Below are 22,994 nucleotides of genomic sequence, written 5' to 3' on the forward strand. Positions count from 1 at the left end.
GGAGGAGCTGGAAGAAGTGGCTGGGGAGAGGGAAGTCTGGGCCTCCCTTCTGAAACTGCTGCCCCCGTGACCCGACCCTGGATAAGCAGCAGAAAATGGATGGATGGATGGATGGATGGATGGATGGATGGATGGATGGATGGATGGATCTTCCTCAGAAAGCATGGGGTGAAAGTAAATTGTTTATTACAGTTGTCCAACATGGGGTGGAGGGAGACAGATCAGACACAGAAACATTGTTTCAGGGGTACTTTCTATATAAGAAAAAATAAACAGGGTTAAAGGCTAGTGAAGCTCTTTCTGTGTTTTTATATAGGAGAGGCACAGAATTAAAGAAATATGTATCTTATGTTTTGTATTGTTGGTATACTGACATGAATTTAATTGATTCCTTCCCACAGGCAGTGACAGGACCTACCACCAGTGGCTACTTACTGTGAAGGTGAGCTGATTTGTCATACATCTATTAGTTATATTGATGTGCTTTTCCATCTTCTTCCAAGTTACCTGGTGAAAATCCCTTAAATAACTGACTGTAGCTGACTGTTATAAACACACATTTGAATTGTATCTGCTGATTTTAATGTGCATTACACCACAAAAATTCCTTGTATTTTATTCCCTGCTAAGGGACATATTGCTTATGTTCTGCTGATGAAGCAGCCCAGAAACCTTTAATAACGGTTTATTTTTACAACTTCTCATTGACCCAAGCTCAGGTTGCAGTGTATGAAAGAAGAATTCAATTGTGGACATTATAATTCTGCTGAATATAGCTATGTAGAGTCACAGATGTTGGACTAAGTTACAACTGTAATTATTGTTCTATGAATCCTGGATGACAGCCTGAGGCGGTGCTTCAAGCACTGATTTTTTTAATTTATTCTTTATTCACAAGCTGAATATTGTATGTCAACAAAGTCACCTGTGGTATCAGTGAATCGGAATAATCATGTGCCTCCAGACATAGTCCCTTAATCTTCTCGTGAAAACACAATGATGACCGCCAGTCATCCAGGTCATCCAGGATTCATATAATGATAGTTACAGTCATAGCTGTAGTTCTACACTGCTAAAAAAAATAAAGGGAACACTTAAACAACACAATATAACTCCAAGTAAATCAAACTTCTGTGAAATCAAACTGTCCACTTAGGAAGCAACACTGATTGACAATCAATTTCCCCTGCTGTTGTGCAAATGGAATAGACAACAGATGGAAATTATTGGCAATTAGCAAGACACACTCAATAAAGGAGAGGTTCTGCAGGTGGGGACCACAGACCACTTCTCAGTACCTATGCTGTCTGGCTGATGTTTTGGTCAGTTTTGAATGTTGGTGGTGCTTTCACACTCGTGGTAGCATGAGACGGACTCTACAACCCACACAAGTGGCTCAGGTAGTGCAGCTCATCCAGGATGGCACATCAATGCGAGCTGCGGCAAAAAGGTTTGCTGTGTCTGTCAGCGTAGTGTCCAGAGGTTGGAGGTGCTACCAGGAGACAGGCCAGTACACCAGGAGACGTGGAGGAGGCCGTAGGAGGGCAACAACCCAGCAGCAGGACCGCTACCTCCACCTTTGTGCAAGAAGGAACAGGAGGAGCACTGCCAGAGCCCTGCAAAATGACCTCCAGCAGGCCACAAATATGCATGTGTCTGCACAAACAGTTAGAAACTGACTCCATGAGGATGATATGAGGGCCCGACGTCCACAGATGGGGGTTGTGCTCACAGCCCAACACCGTGCAGGACGCTTGGCATTTGCCAGAGAACACCAGGATTGGCAAATTCGCCACTGGCGCCTTGTGCTCTTCACAGATGAAAGCAGGTTCACACTGAGCACATGTGACAGACGTGACAGAGTCTGGAGACGCCGTGGAGAGCGGTCTGCTGCCTGCAACATCCTTCAGCATGACCGGTTTGGCAGTGGGTCAGTAATGGTGTGGGGTGGCATTTCTTTGGAGGGCCGCACAGCCCTCCATGTGCTCACCAAAGGTAGCCTGACTGCCATTAGGTACCGAGATGAGATCCTCAGACCCCTTGTGAGACCATATGCTGGTGCGGTTGGCCCTGGGTTCCTCCTAATGCAGGACAATGCTAGACCTCATGTGGCTGGAGTGTGTCAGCAGTTCCTGCAAGATGAAGGCATTGAAGCTATGGGCTGGCCCCCCCGTTCCCCAGACCTGAATCCGATTGAGCACATCTGGGACATCATGTCTCGCTCCATCCACCATCGTCACGTTGCACCACAGACTGTCCAGGAGTTGGCGGATGTTAGACCAGGTCTGGAAGGAGATCCCTCAGGAGACCATCCGCCACCTCATCAGGAGCATGCCCAGGCGTTGTAGGGAGGTCATACAGGCACGTGGAGGCCACACACAATACTGAGCCTCATTTTGACTTGTTTTAAGGACATTACATTAAAGTTGGATCAGCCTGTAGTGTGTTTTTTCACTTTAATTTTGTGTGTGGCTCCAAATCCAGGCCTCCATTGGTTAATAAATTTGATTTCCATTGATGATTTTTGTGTGACTTTGTTGTCAGCACATTCAACTTTGTACAGAACAAAGTATTCAATGAGAATATTTCATTCATTCAGATCTAGGATGTGTTATTTGAGTGTTCCCTTTATTTTTTTGAGCAGTGTATTTCCTCCCTACTGACAGTTCTTTAGGCATCTCTGTTGAATGATGAATACCAACAGAGTCCTGGGGAATCGCAATAGAAAAGAGAAAAAAAGAAAAGGATGCCCACCTCACAGAAACAGAGAAGGCTGCTGCAACAAGTTATCAATCAATCAATCAATCAATCAATCAATCAATCAAATGTTATAAGATACCCTAAAAGCAGATCAAAGTGCTGTACAGATTTATACAAAATAAACTCACAAAATAAAAACGAACATTGCCCTCCCCTTTCCTACATGGAAAAACACACAGCTATATGGAAAATGTATAGCTGAAATGATCCAGTTCAGAAAATGAAGTTAAGAAGATGGATCTTGAGCCTGCTCTTAAAAAAACAATATTGTCTGAATTAACATCCATGGTTTCCATGAGAAAATTTGCTAAGCCTGGTGGTCAGGTCGCCGAGGTGGTCCATCGGCGTGTTTTTGTGCTTAAAGATGCAAAAACAAGTAGGCAGGAAATGTGAAAATATTACTGGGTGTTACGGGAAAATATTGCCATTGAAACGCTATTTAAACCCACAAGTAGTCTTAAAAACATTAAATCAAAAAATACAATTAAAATGAATATCTATTATTTGCACTGTTTGATCCAAATTAAGTCAGCGGCTCTATAAGACCCCCCAGTGCTTCAGGGGCCCCATAAATGCTAATATTTTAACACAGACCACAGATACATAAATGCAGGGGCGTGGTACAGGGGAGAAAAGTGATGACAATTCTAGGGGCCCTGACCAACAGGCTGCCCTCCACAATTTAATTATTTATTTTTTGTTCATAGAAATAAAAAAAAATAAAAAATCGGGGCCCTGTCAATTACAAAATTAATCATATTGTATTTTCGAAGATTGTTTTTAGCGGTAAAAATTTTATGTTCCCACTCCCAGATCAAAAAACACATATCCATATTTGCCCTGAACACCCCACTGCATTAAATGGTTCATTCCTGCTGTTGACAGCAGTCAGTGGAAGACACGAACGATTGTGGCAGTTACTATGCTGCTAAGAAAAGTTATAAAATCAAGTTTTCAAAAGAAAGAGAGGGAGAGAGAGAAAAAGGCAAGAGTGTTCATTTATAATCCAGTTTTTCTCCGAGAGGTGAGTAGACTGTGTGAGATTATCAACCATTTAGCATAGTTTGCTTAGCTACAGACTACTGTTTGCCTCCATTTCACTAGCATTTAATGAATTAAGGAAATGGTAACACTTTATTTGAAGGGGTGTGCATAAGACTGACATGACAGTCAGTCATTTATTTTGTAAATTATGATAATTTAATGGAAAGTTGGCATTTTTAATGGACTTTCAATGCAACTTTTAGAGCAACTTTGCATTAAAAGTGTCATTATTTACCGAATGACACTTTATAACTATCAAACATTCATAAAGACTTCTTTATGTTCATGACAGATGTTATGTCATGTTTTTGACAGTGTCATGTCAGTCTTATGCACACCCTTCAAATAGTGTTACCAAAGAAATTACCAGCATATACCTTTTACAACACTCAATGGGTGAGTTAGTCAGCAGCAGCTCTAACCCACGTCCCTCCTGACCCGTCCTCTATTGAGTGAAATTAAAGCTGCAGTATGCCACTTTTATATAAATATTTTTTCGACATATTTGTTAAAACTGTCATTATGTTGTGACAGTATGGTATGAGAGGTAATCTGTGATAAACCTATTTCCTCTGCCTTCTCCCAGTGCTAGAAACAACCAGTCGGTGGCAGGAGAGTTTTAGTGCTGTCAATCACAATCTCATGTGGTGCTGCTCATCTTTCCTCCCCCTCGATTTGTGCCGTTCTGCAGCTAGAGCTGTGCAGATTCAAACTGTGAATGCTCAGTTTAGTTAGCATACCTACAAATGACGGCAGATAAGCGGTTTCTTGTAATAAGTTGTTTCTCCACCATTAGCATGTTTAACAGTGAGTGAATGAGACTAATTGACAGTGCTAAGAATGTCCTACTAGTTCTGATTGGTTGTTTTAGTCAGAACGGTGCATTACTTTAGCTAGCAATAGTAATTCAGGAAGGAGATGGAGGAGCTTGATTGTTTTCACAGATCATCTGTCTCATAACAAACTGCTACGACATGGTGACGGCTTTAACAAATATGGAGGAAACATATTTTTTATTAGTTATATACTGCAACTTGAATAAAATGCAACTACCTGGCATTTTTGAGAAGTCTGGATTGCTTTATGTGTAGTTGCACTTTGCTTTTGACTTGCTGATGGGGAGAGACATTTCAGTAATCTAAAACTAAAAGAAAAAAATTAATACTGGATTAAATAGCTGTACAGAAATAGCAGGTGGTTGATATAATACCGGATGTGGACTGTTGGATGTTAAATTCATGAGCAGTAAATATTGTGCTAATTATCAGTATTGAACCAAAGAAAGCAAGGCAGATGCAAGCCTTTAAAATTGTGACTCTTTATATGGGTCAAATAGACTCAAAAAATTGTAACGGCAGCTGCGCAGCCCACAATTCCTGGCGGCGCCCCTGCATAAATATAACATTTGCTTTTTGAGATTATCAGTGCTGCTAGATTTGATTTAAGGGTTTCAGCAAACCTGAATCAAAATATTTTAAATTATTTAACGTTTAAATTTAAGAGTTTAAGAAGCTGGCAAATTTGCTTTGTAAAACAATAAAAAAGTCTTCATAGTTGAATTGTTTTGTTTTATTACAGCTACAATCTGATGCTATAAATTTAATCTTTGAGTTTGAGCTCTGTTTGTTTACAAATACAAATTAGTAAACTGCAATTATAACGTATTGCTTTTTAGGTTGGCCAATTAAACTACTCTCCATGTCCCAGATTTCACTAAATCTTACACTGACACTGTTGGAGTTGCTGATGTTTTTAGCAGCAAGAGGGGCCCCTAAGTCAAATTCTCCCTAAGTCCTCATACAGCCTTGGATCAACCCGGCATGATGAGCTAGACCCACTGCACTGCACGCAGAGATGTGCAACAAACGGGAGATTTAATTTAATGCTGCTAATGTGGCTTTAGTAGCTCTTCCATTTCATGTCTATTGAGCAACGCAGAATCTGCTTTGGTTGCTCAAGTTTATGGGACGAGTTTCTCAGACCGCCACGCGGCCGCATGGATTAACTCTGGCTGACTCGGTGGACAAAGCATTTGAAATAGCTTGATGCAAGAATAAGTATAAATACTACTACTACTGATAATAAAATAATATAAAATCAGCGTGATGCATAACTAAGAGGCAGGCGCGAAAGTTTCTCTCCGGACTGAACCTGCATGATGAGTGGTTAGCACTGGTTCGTTAACCACTAACGCTCCGGCCAACTGGAAACACATACATGAACTTTACAGGGAAGACGGACACAGAACCACATGCTGGTTCTGGTGTTTACATGTCAACACGCTTTAAACACTGTTTACAGCTTGTTGACATGTAAACGGTGCTCGTAATTCTTTGTTCATAGGCCTGTCGCGATAAACGATAAATCAATTAATTGCACGATAAATTAAACCTATCTACCTCATTTTAATTATCAACTTTATCGTCTCTTCCTGCCTTTTTTCTTTCTGTTGATGACACTGATTGAAAAACGGCTCAACTCCGGTGCTCTCCACTGACCCTCCCTGCCTCATTTCCTTAGTGTAATGTCCAGCGCACACTACACGAGTTGTCGGCCCATTTTCAAAACCTGAGACACATTAGCCGACAGAAATCCTAGGTATAACGGTTCAATCGGGTTCGTCGTGCCGTGTGATGTCCAGCCACATGGGCACAAAATAATTTTAAAATCAGGTGTTAATCAACACTTTACTAGAATCTACCTGTGATGCATGTAGCTAGAGTCAGCGTAAAGTCCTGACTGAATGAAAATCATTATAACCTATTTATGTCACGTCAACGATGAACAGCTGAAATCTTACCGGGTTTATCAACTACGGTAGCAATTTGGCTCCAACTCCTCCCCTTGTCATTTCTATTATTTGCACCAAATGTTGAATAAACATTAATGTTGTTTCCACATATCATCTCCAATGTCCGCTGGACTTCGGGTCGCACCGTGTCAACTATTGGGATTTCCCTCCGTAATTTCCCCTCAGAAAGCACGGAGGAGAATCCGGCTTTCTGATTGGCTACCTGTCACATTCAACAGGCTGCGTTAAGCTCCCAGTCGGGGAAAACCCCTGATTTAGATCGGAGCTGCCACGACAATCTACCATAACACACCACACACTACAGGATGATCGGTTACGAAATCACCAGTGACAATCTTAGATCGGCCAACGATCTAAGATTGTCATAAGATTGAAAATAGGGGCAAAAAATCATGTAGTATGAACTATTGCATTAGGTAGTCGGATGTACCCATATTCTCTATTTAAATATAGTGATTACTGAAGGGCAATATAGTATACAGACTTCATAATCTGCAGTCTTTTGGTTGAATGCAGTATTTATTTCCATTTTGGCTTTATGTTGATTAGTTTTTATTCTAGTACGTTTTTTGTTAATGGAGACTGAGAATCCATTAACACTGGAACTTATTTAGTTGATCAGTTTCAGTGTTATGTGTTCTTTTAAAAATAAAGTCTATCCATCTATGGAAGGAAATCACATGCATTATTAGTCATTTCCATTAAATCAGTGTCAAAAGGTCTTGAAACAATATTATCGTTTATCGCAATAATTTTTTAGACAATCGTCCAGCAAAATTTGTTATCGAGACAGGCCTATTTGTTCACAAATATAAATCATTCTCACCACTCCCTCAACGCACACCTCTGAAAGTGCAACTGCAAGTTATTCCTGTGGTTCACATAGAGCTGCGCAACCGGAGCTAACGCGGTGAGTTTTAAACTCCTACCTTGATGTAGAGTAGGCTACTCCAGAGAAACATAATTCCTCACAGGTGGTTGATGTAAATATCCACGCAGGTCAGCCTGTGTCCACTTTGAGTGAAAGGACACGCGCCAAGAGGAGAACTCAGTGCGGGAAGCAAAGCGCAGAGGCGCCAGCTATGTGATTGTTCCAGTCTCCCGGCTTTAAATGCATCAATTATAAACATATCTTTTATGAATAGATCTGCTCCATCAGTGAAACGCTGGGAGGAGCAGAGACGCTTGCAATCCGACTTTTAACAAAAAAAAAAGCTGATTTTAAAAATGTTTTTATTATTTTCCTAAAAGTAAAAACAAGCAACACTTAGCCTGGTGGGGGCGGGGGGCAGGAAAGCATGGCAGCCACCAGGCTTACAATACACTGGGGGAAACCCTGAACACCATTGTGGCCACATTCACTGTGTAGAATCTCACAAAGGTATCGGGGGAGGTTCCAAGAAGCAGCAGTGCAGATAGCTTCCAAAGAGATTTCATTGAATCCTGCCTCAGAGGTACTAAGGCCTGCCATCCAGCCTGTAGGCCTGAAGTTCTTGGAGGCATCTAAGAACCAAAACCTGACAATGCACAAGGTCCTCATTTTTGGTTTTGCACCAGCTGTTGAAAACCTTGCAGTCAACTGGATTTTAGGACATGCTTTGGTTCATAGAGCAGCTTTTTTTGACTTTACTAACGTCTTCCTTGCTTCCGGAACCTCTGCTGGAGTTGGGATACTTGTTGGGTTCCAATCATATGTATGGGTGCAGTTTTTATTCACTAGATTAGATTGATGGATTATTTATCAATTAATTAAACACATAAAGGCCGGAGGCATTTAGAGATTTTACATCCTTGCTCATGCAGTAATGCTTCATTTGTGAGACTTTGTGTATTAACAAGGTGACTTCTACCTCTAACTTTTAATGTTTTGAAACAGAAAGGGGGAGGAGCTATCTTCCAAACAGTGAAGACCAAGGCAAATCCAGCCATGAAGACTGTGTACAAGTTTGTAAGTACTTTTCCTCGTTCAATGCATTATATTTCTGTCATTTGAAAACAGTTTGAACAAACACATGCTCTGTAGAATAGTTAATTCTGCAGCGGCAAACATTATGATGGCAAGTAACAAAATGGTTGCTCTTTCTTTCCCGTCCTCTGGGGACTCAACTTTTATGTTGCTTATAAACTGCCAGGGCAGTGAAGATCCAATTGTGTTTTAACAGGCAAAGGACCATGCTAAAATGCGCATCAAAGAAGTCAAAAGCCGGTTGAAACAGAAGGTATGTAACTCTGTAAGTATTTACACTAAGAGTTCTGAAAATTGTATGATCCAATCTCAATAGCCAGATCAGGATCTTTATCAAGACCTAAATGTTTCAATCAGGTAAACGATGTTCCTCATGTGTTTACTGTAATAGACCCAAATCTATTATAGAGTAGGTTACCTTATGCTTTTAATTTATTTTTACTGCTCCAGTGTTGTACCATAAGTATTATGATGGAGGAATAATATGTTTGTTTGAGAATAACTGAAAATTTCTGCTATATTTGGTGGAATTTTGAGGAGCAGTTTGTAATTACATTGGGTTTAAGTTTGCATGGTCATTTGTTGAACAAATGGAACAAAAAACATGCTACTCTAGTAAGGGAACAAAAATAAAATAAAACATGTTTTATTGCACAGTTGGTAGCACTGTTGCCTTACAGCAAGAAGGTTCTGGGTTTGATTCCTGGCCTGGGATCTTTCTGTATGGAGTTTGCATGTTCTCTCTGTGCATGTGTGGGTTCTCTCCAGGTACTCCGGCTTCCTCCCACAGTCCAAAAACATGACTGTCCGGKKTGTTTGTCCTGTCTATCTCTGTGTTGCCCTGCGACAGACTGGCGACCTGTCCAGGGTGACCCCGCCTCTCGCCCGAAACGTTCGCAGGAGATGGGCACCAGCAACCCTCCCGACCTCACTAGGGACAAGGGTGTACAGAAAATGGATGGATGGATGTTTTACTATTTCTAATAATTACTAATAATACTAATAATAACACTACTTAAATAAAAGCAGTTTGAAGTACTGTAACATCAAACGTTTTTACACTGCATTGCACAGTTAGTGAGTTATGTACATGGCTGCAAAATTCAGCCTATTCATTGTGCTGTTTTCAAGGCAAGTTCTGAGCTGAAACTTGTTTCATCTGCAGATACATAAAACTGAAAAGATTACAAGCTTGTGTAGTTTCTACATATGAATACTGACCTTACTGAAAAGTTTTTCTCTTTGAAACACACTCAAACACACCGACACACAGAAAAACACGAAACATACTCTTCCTACCCAAGGGGCATTTCAGTCCTCCTTCATGTGATTCCCCTTTGCAGGAGCAGGGGGAGAATGGCTTCACTACCCCTAGGTCAGCAGTCGATGATGACAGCACAGCAGAATTTGCTTTCTCCACTGCTGCCGTCATGAGGGAGGAACCCGAGCAAACATGGGACGGCCACATGCCAGTCACTGTGCACTTTGGACAGGTGAGTTAAAGTGAACATGGGCTGAACTGGAAGAAAGACAATATAATCCTGAAAAGTGCATAATGAAGCTTGGTTATATTTAGTATAATTGAACTGCCTAATAGTGTATTAATAGTTATATTTTTTAGGGAAAAAAATTATAAATGGAAGATAAAAGCACTTTTAAAGCCTTTTGAAGTACAAACCCATTCAATAAATTATATTGAAAAGCCTATTTATTTTCAGAACTTTATAACTATAAATCAGGGATCCCCAAACTTTTTCCTGTGAGGGCCACATAACTTTTCCCTTCTCTGGTGGGGGGCCGGAGTCAGTTTGTAACAGAAAAAGTGTGACGATTGTAGGAGTGCCTAAATGTAAAAATGTAGTGTTTTCCAGAAAGCACAATCAAATAACATTCTCTGGGTTCTTCATAGAACAAAAGTCAGGAAATAAATAAATAACAATATTAATGAAATAAATAATGACCAAATAACCCTCTCTGGGTTCTTCACAGAAAAGTTCCAGGAAGGATTATTATTTTATTTTATTTTTATTTTTATTTTTTATTTATTTATTTTTTTTCTTCTTCAAGCTAGGCTTAGATTGAGCCACCGGGGATTTAAATATATATATATATATTTTTTTTTACAATTGTGGGGTTTTAATAATATATTGTGTACCATTTCAAATCAGGGAAAACTAAATTTTAACAAGCTGCTGATGTAAATATTTGTTTTTATTTAGTTTCTTTGACCTGATTATGTGAAAGGGAATTGTTAAATTAATGTAAATAATAAACGCGGCTGCACAGTGGCGCAGTTGGTAGAGCTGTTGCCTTGCAGCAAGAAGGTTCTGGGTTCAATTCCCGGCCTGGGGTCTTTCTGCATGGAGTTTGCATGTTCTCCCTGTGCATGCGTGGGTTTTCTCCGGGTACTCCAGTTTCCTCCCACAGTCCAAAAACATGACTGTTAGGTTAATTGGTCTGTCTAAATTGCCCCTAGGTGTGAGTGTGTGTGTGCATGGTTGTGTGTCTCTGTGTTGCCCTGCGACAGACTGGCGACCCGTCCAGGGTGTACCCTGCCTCTCGCCCGGAACGTTAGCTGGACATGGGCACCAGCAACCCTCCTGACCCCACTGAGGGACAAGGGTGAAAGAAAATCTTCTTCCTCCTTCTCCTTCTTCTTCTTTACAAGCTGCTGATGTAAATATTTATCGTTTTTATTTAGTTTCTTTGACCTGATTATGTAAATGTGTATTGTTAAATTATTGTAAATAAATGTTTTGGTAAAAAACAAAAACAAAAAAAATCTTCTTCTGCTGTTTCTTCTTTTTTTCAGATTTCAACAGCAGCTTGCATCCATTATTGTTGCACTACTGCCATCTACTGGATCCTAATAGCTATACCTCAGATTCTCATAATGATCCCAGTATTATTTTAAAAAACCGAAAAATCTTCTTTTTCCCCCTCAATGCTATTTAACTGATCAACAACATGCTCAAATTTCAATTCCCTATTAAAACCTAATTCCGTTTTAATGGGCGCTTTCTTCTTTTATTTCCAATTTTGACTTCCAATGATTCACTTCCTGCTAAAGAGCCCCCTGGTGGTTGAAGAAAAATACGGTATATGAAAAAAAAATCTGAATGCTCTCTGGCATTGTTCAGGGGGCCGGACCAAATGTGGAGGTGGGCCGGATCCGGTCCGCAGGCCGTAGTTTGGGGACCACTGCTATAGATGAATTCTGCACAGATGGATGTTTGAAAGCTTTCATTTCTGTTAATTATAATCGGCTTTCATTTACAGTGAAAACATTACATTTAAAACTAGATCGTTACATCACACCAATAGAAATAGTATTTTTAAAAACCAAAATGAAAGCTTAATAAAAAGTGCGCTGTTATTTTTAACAGGTACTTTCAATCTGACAAACAAGATTCATCAGGACATGTATTCTAATTTACATAATATTACTGTCTAGTAGTGTGGGAGGAGGTGTGCTTGAGATCATTGCAGATTTATGCAGATGAACTAATGTTGTTTTGTATATGAGCTGGGACCAGCTTAGTTGATGAGTGTCGCTCTTTTCCCTTGTCAGCTGTCCTGGATCCTCATGGTCCTCATGCAGACCAGTGAAAGACCTGGTTTACAATTAAGATCTGTATCAAGACAATTTACACCCCTTACCCACTTAGGCATTGTTTGGGACATTCCGTGAGAAACAAAACTGATAAAACTGTGTCAAATTGACATAACTTTTGGATATGCCTGTCACAGTGATGACTCGTCTTATTTGATCTAAAATAGAGGCAATTAGAATCCAAAAAATATTTGTTTTTGTTCTGCCAGTTACTAAATTATTTTTCCTGTTATTGTGCTAATTTGAATAAAGGCATTTTAATTACATAAATAAAATTGACTATGAAGCAGTGAGTTCATATTTTTTATAAGGAATTGTGAACTTTTTTCCTGTTTTGCTACTTCACATTCGCAATATTTCCCCATCAGCTTGCAATGGATTTAGGGTCTTATTCTGGGTATTTTGTTAGTTTTTCTTTTGATTTGGCCTGCAGAAAGGAAGACTTTTTGTGTTCAACTACAAGCTCTGCATTCACTGAACTGAACTTTAGCCATCTCTCTCTGGTCAAATTGTTCACTGTGTTTTTGGAGAACTGGAATTTATGCATATTGATGTGAAGTTGCATCCTTTGCTTTGTCATTACTACAGGCCCGACCACCAACACTATTAAAGAGACCAAGCAGTAACGCGAGTCTTGAAAGCAGCTGTGACCAGTAAGCATATATTTAATTATATGTACTAAAGTCAAAAATAAAATGTATGTATGGCGAAAGGCTTAATACTTGCACTAAAGATGCCTGGACTACTAAAATGTTCTGACCAACTTGGCAGAAATAAGGAAATAGACCAGAGATCAAAATTGACCTGTCTTCTCAGTATCGTCTCTGATTGGTGGTTGGCAGGTCTGTAGAGTTTCATTCCCTTTGATGCATTTTTAAAGGTCAGAAAGATTTGATACCCAAGCTGAAATAATGTTTATTCAGTTTCTGTTGGATTCCACACTACTCTTATCAAAGAACTTGCATCACATGTTTCCATTTCATGCATTCTACAAAAAAAAGAAGTCATGATTGGTTTAAAATCAGAGTGGGCAGTTTTCCTGTAAACCTCTTATCAACTCAAAAACCCTGATGGGTGCATCTGTAATGATTCTCCGCTCAATCAGGTAGTCATGTTATATACAGTACAAGATGGTTCCAGGACTACATGCATTTGGTCTTTTTTTATTAACAGTTCTTTTAATCATGTACTTGGTACATTATACAAATGTTATATTTGATTCAATATGAAATAGGAACCCCTTCAGTCTGTTGGATTTAGGCTCTAGGTTTAAAAGAAGTAGGTAAAACAGTTTTCTTTTTCAAAGTTTTACTAGTCTATGTAAATAATTTTCAGTTATTGACTTCAGAAGTAGAGAGGTGGGTCTGTAATGTTTCTTGTTTTTCTTGTACAATTGGTAACTTTGTATTATTTTGTAAATAATGACACTTTAATGCAAAGTTGGCACTTTTAATAGACTTTCAATGCAACTTTTAGAGCAACTTTGCAGTAAAAGTGTCATTATTTACCGAATGTCACTTCATGACAACATTCATAAAGACTCCTTCATGTTCATAGCGGGTCATATTTATAACCTCTATCAACTGAGGTTATAAGACCGTCATGTCAGTCTTATGCACACCCCGTCAGGTAAAATGTTACCATACAATTTTTAACATCTGAAATTAAAAGCATTAAGTAGCTTAGTAATGTTGCAGTGATTCACACACTTGTATTTTTAGGGGGGAAAAGATATTATACACTACATGTTTAAAAAATTGCCTGGCTAATTCACAAAAAACATTCTCAGATCTAATGTTCAGTGTATAAAAAGATTTGTTAGAGGTCCTTTACTCAATTTCCCCTTTTTACTTTCTGTCTCTTTTTGACTTATTTCATAATCTGTGTGATGCACTGTACTTTTTCTGTTTTTCTGTCTTTGCTCTGTAGTTCTGTCCGTCCCACTCGTCACTATACAGTGTTTCTGTCAGAGGATTCATCTGGGGACGAGCTCCATTATGATGATGGGTCCATCTCTGGCTTTCCTGACAGTTTTCTTTTCTCCACTCCTTTTGACTGGTCACCTCTGTAGGCATCTCTTTGGTCACCTTAAATAAATCTTTTTCTACTTCCTTCCTATATTTACCAGTGAAATATGTCTATATGTCTATCGCTAGCATTATGTCCTAAAAACAAAACCTCTTTGCATGTGAAGGGGGAAGTAAGAGTGTGAAGGCCATTATGCTCTTGTGTGTTAATGAGGGAGTCTAAGTCTCAACATTTTTACCACAAAGATCCTTATTTTTTCTTGTTCTTAAGGTAACATATGGGCCTTATTTATGACAAAATGTTACCAAAGACTTTAATAACCAAAGGTCCCCGTCTGTCTGCAGACCACAGCCATACCGCTCCCTGAAGGAGGTGGAGTTGATAGATGACCGTGGTTTGGGGGCAGAAAGCCTCACTGCCCCTCCTAGTCCAGTTACTGAAAAGTTCTCCAATGTCAACCTGCTGGGAGACATTTTTGGATGCCAGGATGAACCTGAGTGTCAACCAATCACCCTGGCTAAGAGTCTGGAGGACCTGAGAACACCGAAAGACTTTGGAGAGTTACAAGCAAAGTTCACCTTCCAGGTCAGCCGTCCATTCGGAGTTACAGCATAAACAGCCCAGCAGACTGTATAAAAGTTTAGATTATCACAATATACAAAAGTAATTAAATGGAACGGAAAGCACAGGGTTTACAGGATTCCTCAAAGAAACCATGTGTGCTTTATTTAAAGCACACATGGTTGCTTTGATCATTCTGCTGCTCAGAATGATCATGAAAAATATCCCATTCATTGACAAGGATAGAACTGTTCTTGATTCTGCTGTCAGCTCTTCTCTCTCCATCCTGCTGTTAGGATGTTTTTTATAATTGAGTTTTAGTCAAATTATTAGATCTATTTTTACTATGTAAAAAACTTGAACAAAATACCACAAGTAGTAAACTGAACACATTTGTATGATTCAGGAAGCATTTTAGATGTGCAGGCAACAGCAGTAATAAAAGGTTTATGTTTAATCTAGCTGGGCTCTGTAGTGGAACATGAACTATGCAGAGTTCTGTTTGTCTGGTTGTTCCTGCAGAGATTGGACCTGAGCATCAGTGAAAACTCCCGAACTCTTCCAGGACTCAAGCTCTCCAATCCTTACAACAAGCTGGGCAGTCTAGGCCAGCAGCCGTCTATCCTGCCTGTCTGTGTGCCTCCTGCCTCTGATAGGCCTCCGTCTGTCCAACTTCCAGTGCAAATGGAATCCTGCTCCCCTCTCTGTGAAAGCTCTGGCATAGCAGTAGACTCTCTAGATCCCTCTGCCTTTGGTAACATAACCATTCCTCGACCCCACGGAAGGAAGACACCCGAGCTGGGAACTGTTCTGGTGCCCCCTACTGTGCAGATGCGTTCCAAGACTTCAGGGAATGGTGAAGGAAGAACTACTCCAGGAAGAGAAGAATTTCGGCAGGCTTTGAGCATGACCTCAGATGAATCCCAGCAGAGGCCCCCAAATCCTGAAGAGGACGGTGTTGATCTGATCAGGCTTTTGGACCCCTTGAGCAGCTCAGCACAGACTAACCTTTCTGCTCTCCCAAATGCCTTGGATATCAGGGCATCATCTGCATGCAAGCCAGCTCTAGCACCCAGGCCCTACCCACAGAGTCTACCCCATTTTCCTCCTCACCCTCACATATCTCTAAACCCATTTGCCCAGTCTTTGCAGCAATACTCACCAGCTGTTAGTGGAAATCCCTTTACAGCCGTCTATGGTCCTCCATTAGGTCCATACATCCACGCTTCATCCCAGCCTCAGCCCTTCTCTACATTACCAGGACTCCACAGACAGCCGTCCCCCTGCATTTCCACCCTACCCCCCAGCCATGGGCTGGCCCCGTCAGCAGCCTCCCCCTCAGTCAGTACTCTGCCTTGCTCCTCTGGCAGCAGCCATGCCCTCTCCAGCCTGGTGGATTCAGCCTGTGTCTTCAGCACACCTATGCACACGCTGCCAAAGCCTCTGCAGGCACAAGAAGAACATCAGAATCCTCCGGATCCTTTTGGGGACTTGCTTCACATGGCCACACCTCTTATACCACAGAAGAAGAAGGTAGAGGACCTCAGGAGGAAGTGGGAAACATTTGACTAATTGTGTGCATCATATGTGAACACACAATTTAATTTGTCTTTGTCTAGGTTTTTTTGCTGTTCTAATGTTGCAGTGGAGTGTCACAGCAAAAAAACCAACGCGCAGACACAACAGGGACTGTTAGCTGTGAGCTTTAATCTGAAGGGATGAACCCATTGTGTTAACAACACTTACTAAACACACTTAGGTTCAGAGCTGAGCAGTTTGGTCATGCACTGAATTAAGATTCATTAAATTCTTAGGAAAGCTGCCATAACATGGCTGGCTCATTAGCTCATTAAATCTTCTGGATTCAGAAACTGAAATCTCTTTTGATTTGATTATTTATTACAAGGTTGGAATGCTCTATAATGAGCTTTTCTTTGACTATAGATTATCGTACTACTGCTGTTGTGTGCTTAGTTCATCTGATGACTTAGTGGTATGGCTCCTACTCTAGATGAAGTGGGTAGGCCACCCAGTCGTCGTCCAGACTCCTTCTGTCCTGCTGCTCAGAATGTATCTGGTTCCGGCTCAGCGGGGCCTGTGGCGTAAAATCCCATCTAAAGACAGCGTGGCTTAAAAAACAGTTTGTAGCATATTGCTAATTGCCAACACACTTTTTTCCCCCTCTAGCTCCCTCTAGTCTCACCAGACTTTAGTACTATCACATCAACACCCTCTATAGATCTCCAAAGCACACAGTATTTTCTAGCTAACCATCCAGATGTCACTATAGTTGAGGAGCTATAAATGGTTGTGCCCCTCCATCCATTGTTTTGCTTATATTTTTGTTGGTTCTTATATTGTGCTGTTTTCTCTTGGCCTTCATGATGAATTTTCCTTTTATGCTTCTGTACTTGACCTGTGAAAATGTTTCCTCTGTTCTTAAAAACTAAATATTTTAAGCAAACACACTCAGCTACACTAGACTAATATCCACAAGATCATTTTAAAATTTCTGTATAAATAAATTCAAATGAGGTTTTTGAAACACTACATTTGCATAGTGTGTTTCCTTCCTACATGTTTTCATTTTAAGTTTTACTGATTTTTCTTTTCATTGTTCAGTTAAATTCTTATTTTTCACCAATATAACTAAAGGAAGAACTAGAGTTCCACCATAAATGGTCCTCCAGCCAAAAGGAAGAATCACTACTGATATACAAGTTTTTGACAAAGTACCAAAGCTCAAAGTCTTTTCTAGTAGAAATTTAGGAAAAAAAGGCTCTTGCTCATGTAGATGTAAATAAGGTAATATTTTAGTATTTTGTTTCAAAAATAATTTTAGAATATTTTCTAAAATTAAAATGTTTGAATATTTAAAAAAATATGGTAAATATTTTAAGTCAGTGCTCTTTCAAAATATGAAAGCTTATTAGAGATGAAAAGCCTCATAAAAACGACGCCTTTAAAGTTGACATGGCAAGAAAAATTACAGCCGGCATTATTTGTGGATTAGTTTATTAGAACACGAGTTCATATTCAACAAAACAAAATCACAAATTGCACACATATTTGAAGATGTGGAAACAGAAAATTGGTCAGTTTTTATCATGTGATGTTTTTAAGTTATTAGTTTCACTTGGAATGGCAAGTAATATAAGTCCTTATAGTCTTTTATTGTCAATGGTGAATTGATAATAAAGTATATGTTGACTAATTTGTCTAATTTGACCAATATCATTAAAAGCTAAACAATTTTTTTGCCATGAAACACCAAGATTTGATAGTTCTGGCTGGTAAACAGGAAGAGCAGAGAAATGTAAAAACACGTTTTTATTTGGTTCCAGAATAAAATCATGTGTTACTCTATCAGGTTTTTAACATATTTTTACTTGTATCATTTTATGATGAATGTGTCTGTGTATAAATATATGTTGCTTATGATTGGTGTTTGGTCATCACTGATATTAATCTTCATAATCAAGTATTGGATAGATGTTCTCCTTTTAGTGATTAATTTACCCAAATGACTATTATTTTAATACAAATATCAATATCTAAATATATGAATATATCTGCAAATGAAGCATCTGGTTTTAAATGAGAGAAACAGAGCTGAAACATTTGTTTTAAAAATTGTACCTTTGAATGTTACGTTATTGTATTTGAGAATTTATTTGAGTGCATTATATAATTTTAAACAAAAGCTTCTTGCTGACTTAAAACTATTTTTATTTATACTAAAAGACACAGTTTGATCTCATAACAAGGGCCACGTAAAATGATTCTTAGTTGACAGTGAAAATGATGGTTCCTGTTGTTAGAGCGGGTGTAGAGGAAGCATTGTTGTGCTCTGGTCCTTCAGGTGTTGCTTCATCCAGCGGTGGGAGTCTCTATAGATTGTTGAGCTCCAGCAGGGTTTGATCCAACACCTGGTGCATGTCCAGGTTCTCTTCTTTGGCCTGGGCCAGCTTCTCTGAAGTAAAAAAAACCCCAGCTTGTTCTTGTATTTCATATTTTCAATTATAGATAAAAGCAAAATGTAACACCTTCTATTGACATGTAGATAGTTGACAATAAGGTCATCCATACCAATGCAATCTGAACTAAAGTATGGAGTGGAGTTGAGTTTTATGTTTGATCCCATAAACTTATATAAACTGGTTTTATTCATACCATCAAATAGATTGGCACTGGATTTAAGTAGGAACGTTTACGAGGAGCTCTTTAGTTATAGAAAGGTGAACAAAGGGAATAAACCCTTTTTACATTTGTCACAATATGAAACCAAACCTTAGTGGTAAGAAGGCTGGCACTGGGTTTGGGGCTGTTCCTTTCACTTTAACTGGATGAATTGGAAGGTGCTCCTGCAGAGCAGGTTTAGTATCAGCATTTATGTGATTCCTTGAGATGGGCTCATTTTTGGAGAATACTGCACCAACATATGTGTCAAGTATAAAAGTCGGACTGTTTGCTTTTTAAAGCACAACTCACTAAAATATAAGTTGTAAAGCCTCATTTTATTAATCTGTTTTGATAATCTGGTGATTATATGCACAGTACTGGTCTGACTGACATTCAATGACAGTGTCTTCAGTCAGAGGTTTTGCCTCTGCCTGGCCAAAAAAAATAGGCCACACCAATATTTTGTTGGACTGCCTGTAGCCTTGATTAAGGCATGCATTCACTGTGGCATTGTTTTGATTATAAGCTTCTGCTGATTTATTTCCATCCAGTGTTGTATTAATTTTTCAACCATATCTTGCATTGATGATGGTGGAGTCTGACTGCTGTGCAAAACTTTCGCCAGCACATCCCAAAGATTCTCAATTGGGTTAAGGTCTTGACTCTGCGGTGCCCGATCCATGTGTGAAAATGATACCTTATGCTCCTTGAACCACTTTCACAATTCAAGCCCTTTATCTTGGAATATGCTAGGCCTGTACAGTAGCCAATAGGCATGATGGGTAATCACTTCACCTGCCTCTCTTCTTATCTTTATGGAGCGAATGCTACTCCCGTACTGAATGTGAAACCACCAATCAGACAGTGGAGGAAGACCAGACCCTAAACACCTGTTACTGGACCGGGCACAGAACTGCTTATTTGTATTAATGACACATCAGAGGGACATGGCATTCATTGTTTGATTTATGAAGCTGATGCACAAACACCAGCTTCTTCTGCCAACTCTGTCCTCTTCCTCCATTTAGTCCTCCTCATCTTCATTACCTCTTGTGATTTCTACATTCCCATTGATTTCAATGTGCTCCTGTTCACTTTGAAAAGGCTTAAAGACGTTACTCATTGCTGCTTTGGCTGGACGGAGCTAGCGCAGTCGGACCAAGTAGGAGTCATTTACCAAGAATACATTGCAACGTTACAATATTTTATTACATTTATAAAAATTAAACAACCTACTGCATTATTTTTAAATCTAGAATTAATATTTCTCAAAATATTGGCAATGGATTCCTTTAACCCTTGCGTTGTCTTGCGGACCACCACCATGTTTAGCTGTAGAAAAAATACCTTAAACTGTCTTTTTCCAACTTAAAATTGTATGACTTCCTAAATTGACCCCATCCTTAGAAAAAGTGATACTTTGTTTTTGTTTATATTTCCATGTGTGCAGAGCACCACTAGGGTACAAAGACTGTCTTATGGGTAATTTTACCCATAAAACAAAGTATTATGGTAATAATGAGACAGGTTAGTTTTACCCTACTGATAATGTGTTGTTGCAATAGTAATCCTGCTCAGTATTATGGTAATAATACTTTGTTACCCATAATACAAAGTATTATGGTAATACTTTGTTACCCATAATACAAAGTATTATGGTAATACTTTGTTACCCATAATACAAAGTATTACAAAGTAATACTTTGTGATGGATGAATCACAATTCATCCATCACAAACTTAACTCAACTCTGAGTTAAGTTTATACTTAACTCAGTTAAGTATAAACTTAACTGAGTTGGATAGACATAATAACTTGAGTTTTTTTTTACTTAAGTTGGATAAACTTAATTGCATTAATTGTTACCAATTGAAGCAATTCAGTTAAGTTGGTTCAACTGTTAAATATGTTAACCTTTCTACCAGGGCATAATTTAAAAATTCTTTGTTCTTTAAATTAAATTTTAGCAACAAAATTTCATTTCATCCCTTGTGGATGAAATGTTGAATTTCATCCATCATTGGATAAACTGTGATGGAACAGCACAGCACTCTAAAACGTGTACACTTTCGAAAATTAAGTGAGATTAGTGTAAAATAAGTTCATAACATGAACTACAACCCTAATACACTTTTGAGAGTGCACTCTCAAAAGTGTACGCTAAAAATTAAAAATCGTACTCTCAAAAATGTACACACACGCGCGCACACAGACATGCACGCATGAACACACACGTCAAAGAAACTGTATTGATGTACAAATTGAACTTGTATTTGACCTGCACTTGCACTGTTGATCTGCAGCTAGTTAGTTCACATCACACAAGTTCCCAAACACAACAAGAAGCATTCTCAGACATAAAAAACAAATTCAGTACAGAGGATATAATGGTACCCTGAATCAAAGTTCCCCTCATTGGTTCCTTGCTGAAGCCATGAGTAAAGGTTTCACTGTCCTATGTTGTACGTTCGCACATACTACATAAGATGTCGAACATCTTCTGTAATTTTGCAGGATTTTGAACATAAGATTTTGAAGATGCTTCAACATTTTATGTTGAAGCAATAAAATCCTTCAACATTTTATTGCTTCAACATAAAAGCAATAAAATGCTTGTATAGGTGTTGAACATAACATATGTTGACCATAACATATTTAACATCTTGTGTTCTTATGTTGTTCAACATAAGGACAAAATTGTTCACAAAATAAAGCACATTTTATTCTATGAGAAATAATTTTATAATTCATTTGCTAAAAAATATTAAAGAATGAACTGCTGACAGAAAAGTTACAAATTGTTGTCTTTTTTCCTTTTAGTATAGTTAAATCATAAGTAATTGCATCACATTTATATAATTACAATAATAAACCTTTACTGTGTAAAAGAAAACTTATGAGTTAATTTGTGGTAAAAGGAAAAGTGTAATTCTGTTGATTGTCTTTTTGTATTGTGTAACAAAGAATACATGATAGAAATGAATTAAATTGAGTTGAACTGATAACAGATTGTTTTATCATGTAAAATACATTTTGGATTTCAAATTCACGTAAGCTGCTTTATTTTGGGGCTTTTGGTAGGTCTGGTCATTTTTGCCTCATAGGACAAGGGAAGTAAACAGAATGTTAAGATCTTACAAGAGTTAAGGAATGAGAAGCAACTCATTGCTTCTCATTGCAATGCTGCCATCTGAAACATAATCTTCCATGCAGTAATTATCCAATAGGAGACTCACACATATTGCTTAGTTAAAGGCAGGTGGCGACTTTATTTATTTATTTTTGCTTTCTTACATAAACTTCACTGGTTTTCCTAAAAACAAAAACGAGTTACTGGATTGTGACTGGGCTGCACAGTGGCACAGTGGTAGAGCTGTTGCCTTGCAGCAAGAAGGTTCTGGGTTCGATTCCCGGCCCGGTCTTTCTGCATGGAGTTTACATGTTCTCCCTGTGCATGCGTGGGTTTTCTCCGGGTTCTCCGGTTTCCTCCCACAGTCCAAAAACATGACTGCAGGTTAATTGGCCTCTCCAAATTGCCCCTAGGTGTGAGTGTGTGTGTGCATGGTTGTTTGTCCTGTGTGTCTCTGTGTTGCCCTGCGACAGACTGGCGACCTGTCCAGGGTGACCCCGCCTCTCGCCCGGAACGTTAGCTGGAGATGGGCACCAGCAACCCTCCTGACCCCACTAAGGGACAAGGGTGTTAAGAAAATGGATGGATGGACGGATTGTGACTTCAGTAATATAGACATTTATTTACTATAGTTTAGATCCTGATACACTGAAGGACATAGAGCGAATGACTGTGTGTAGGGTTATGATTTGGGTTTCAAACTCTCATGAACCCTTTTACCCTTTCTTGAAATATTTTGAACATCCTTCTGGTTCCGTTGCCACCTAGAGTGCCGTTTCACATGATTTATCCTGAATGCCATCCGTCCGTCCGTCCATCCATTTTCTTCCGCTTATCCGGGGTCGGGTCGCGGGGGCAGCAGCTTCAGAAGGGAGGCCCAGACTTCCCTCTCCCCAGC

The 22,994-nt window shown here is 39.2% G+C and overlaps 1 protein-coding gene across 3 annotated transcripts in view; it reads left to right on the forward strand.

Moving 5' to 3' along the window:
• dennd1a (DENN/MADD domain containing 1A) overlaps window positions 1-17,334 on the forward strand; it is a 43,786-nt gene extending 26,452 nt beyond the window's left edge. The window contains exons 16-23 of one of the 3 annotated variants that reach the window (XM_008423083.1): window positions 402-442; window positions 8,493-8,564; window positions 8,779-8,847; window positions 9,926-10,075; window positions 12,784-12,848; window positions 14,125-14,262; window positions 14,568-14,808; window positions 15,307-17,334. In XM_008423083.1, coding sequence (XP_008421305.1) covers window positions 402-442; window positions 8,493-8,564; window positions 8,779-8,847; window positions 9,926-10,075; window positions 12,784-12,848; window positions 14,125-14,262; window positions 14,568-14,808; window positions 15,307-16,356 — 1,826 coding nt within the window. In that variant the 3' untranslated portion in view covers window positions 16,357-17,334. The remainder of the gene's footprint in view (window positions 1-401; window positions 443-8,492; window positions 8,565-8,778; window positions 8,848-9,925; window positions 10,076-12,783; window positions 12,849-14,124; window positions 14,263-14,567; window positions 14,809-15,306) is intronic. The other 2 variants (XM_008423084.1, XM_008423085.1) reach the window with 2 other exon arrangements.
• Window positions 17,335-22,994: the final 5,660 nt, after the last annotated feature.

This window comes from Poecilia reticulata, linkage group LG12 (genome assembly GCF_000633615.1).
Source record: "Poecilia reticulata strain Guanapo linkage group LG12, Guppy_female_1.0+MT, whole genome shotgun sequence".
NCBI lineage: Eukaryota > Metazoa > Chordata > Actinopteri > Cyprinodontiformes > Poeciliidae > Poecilia > Poecilia reticulata.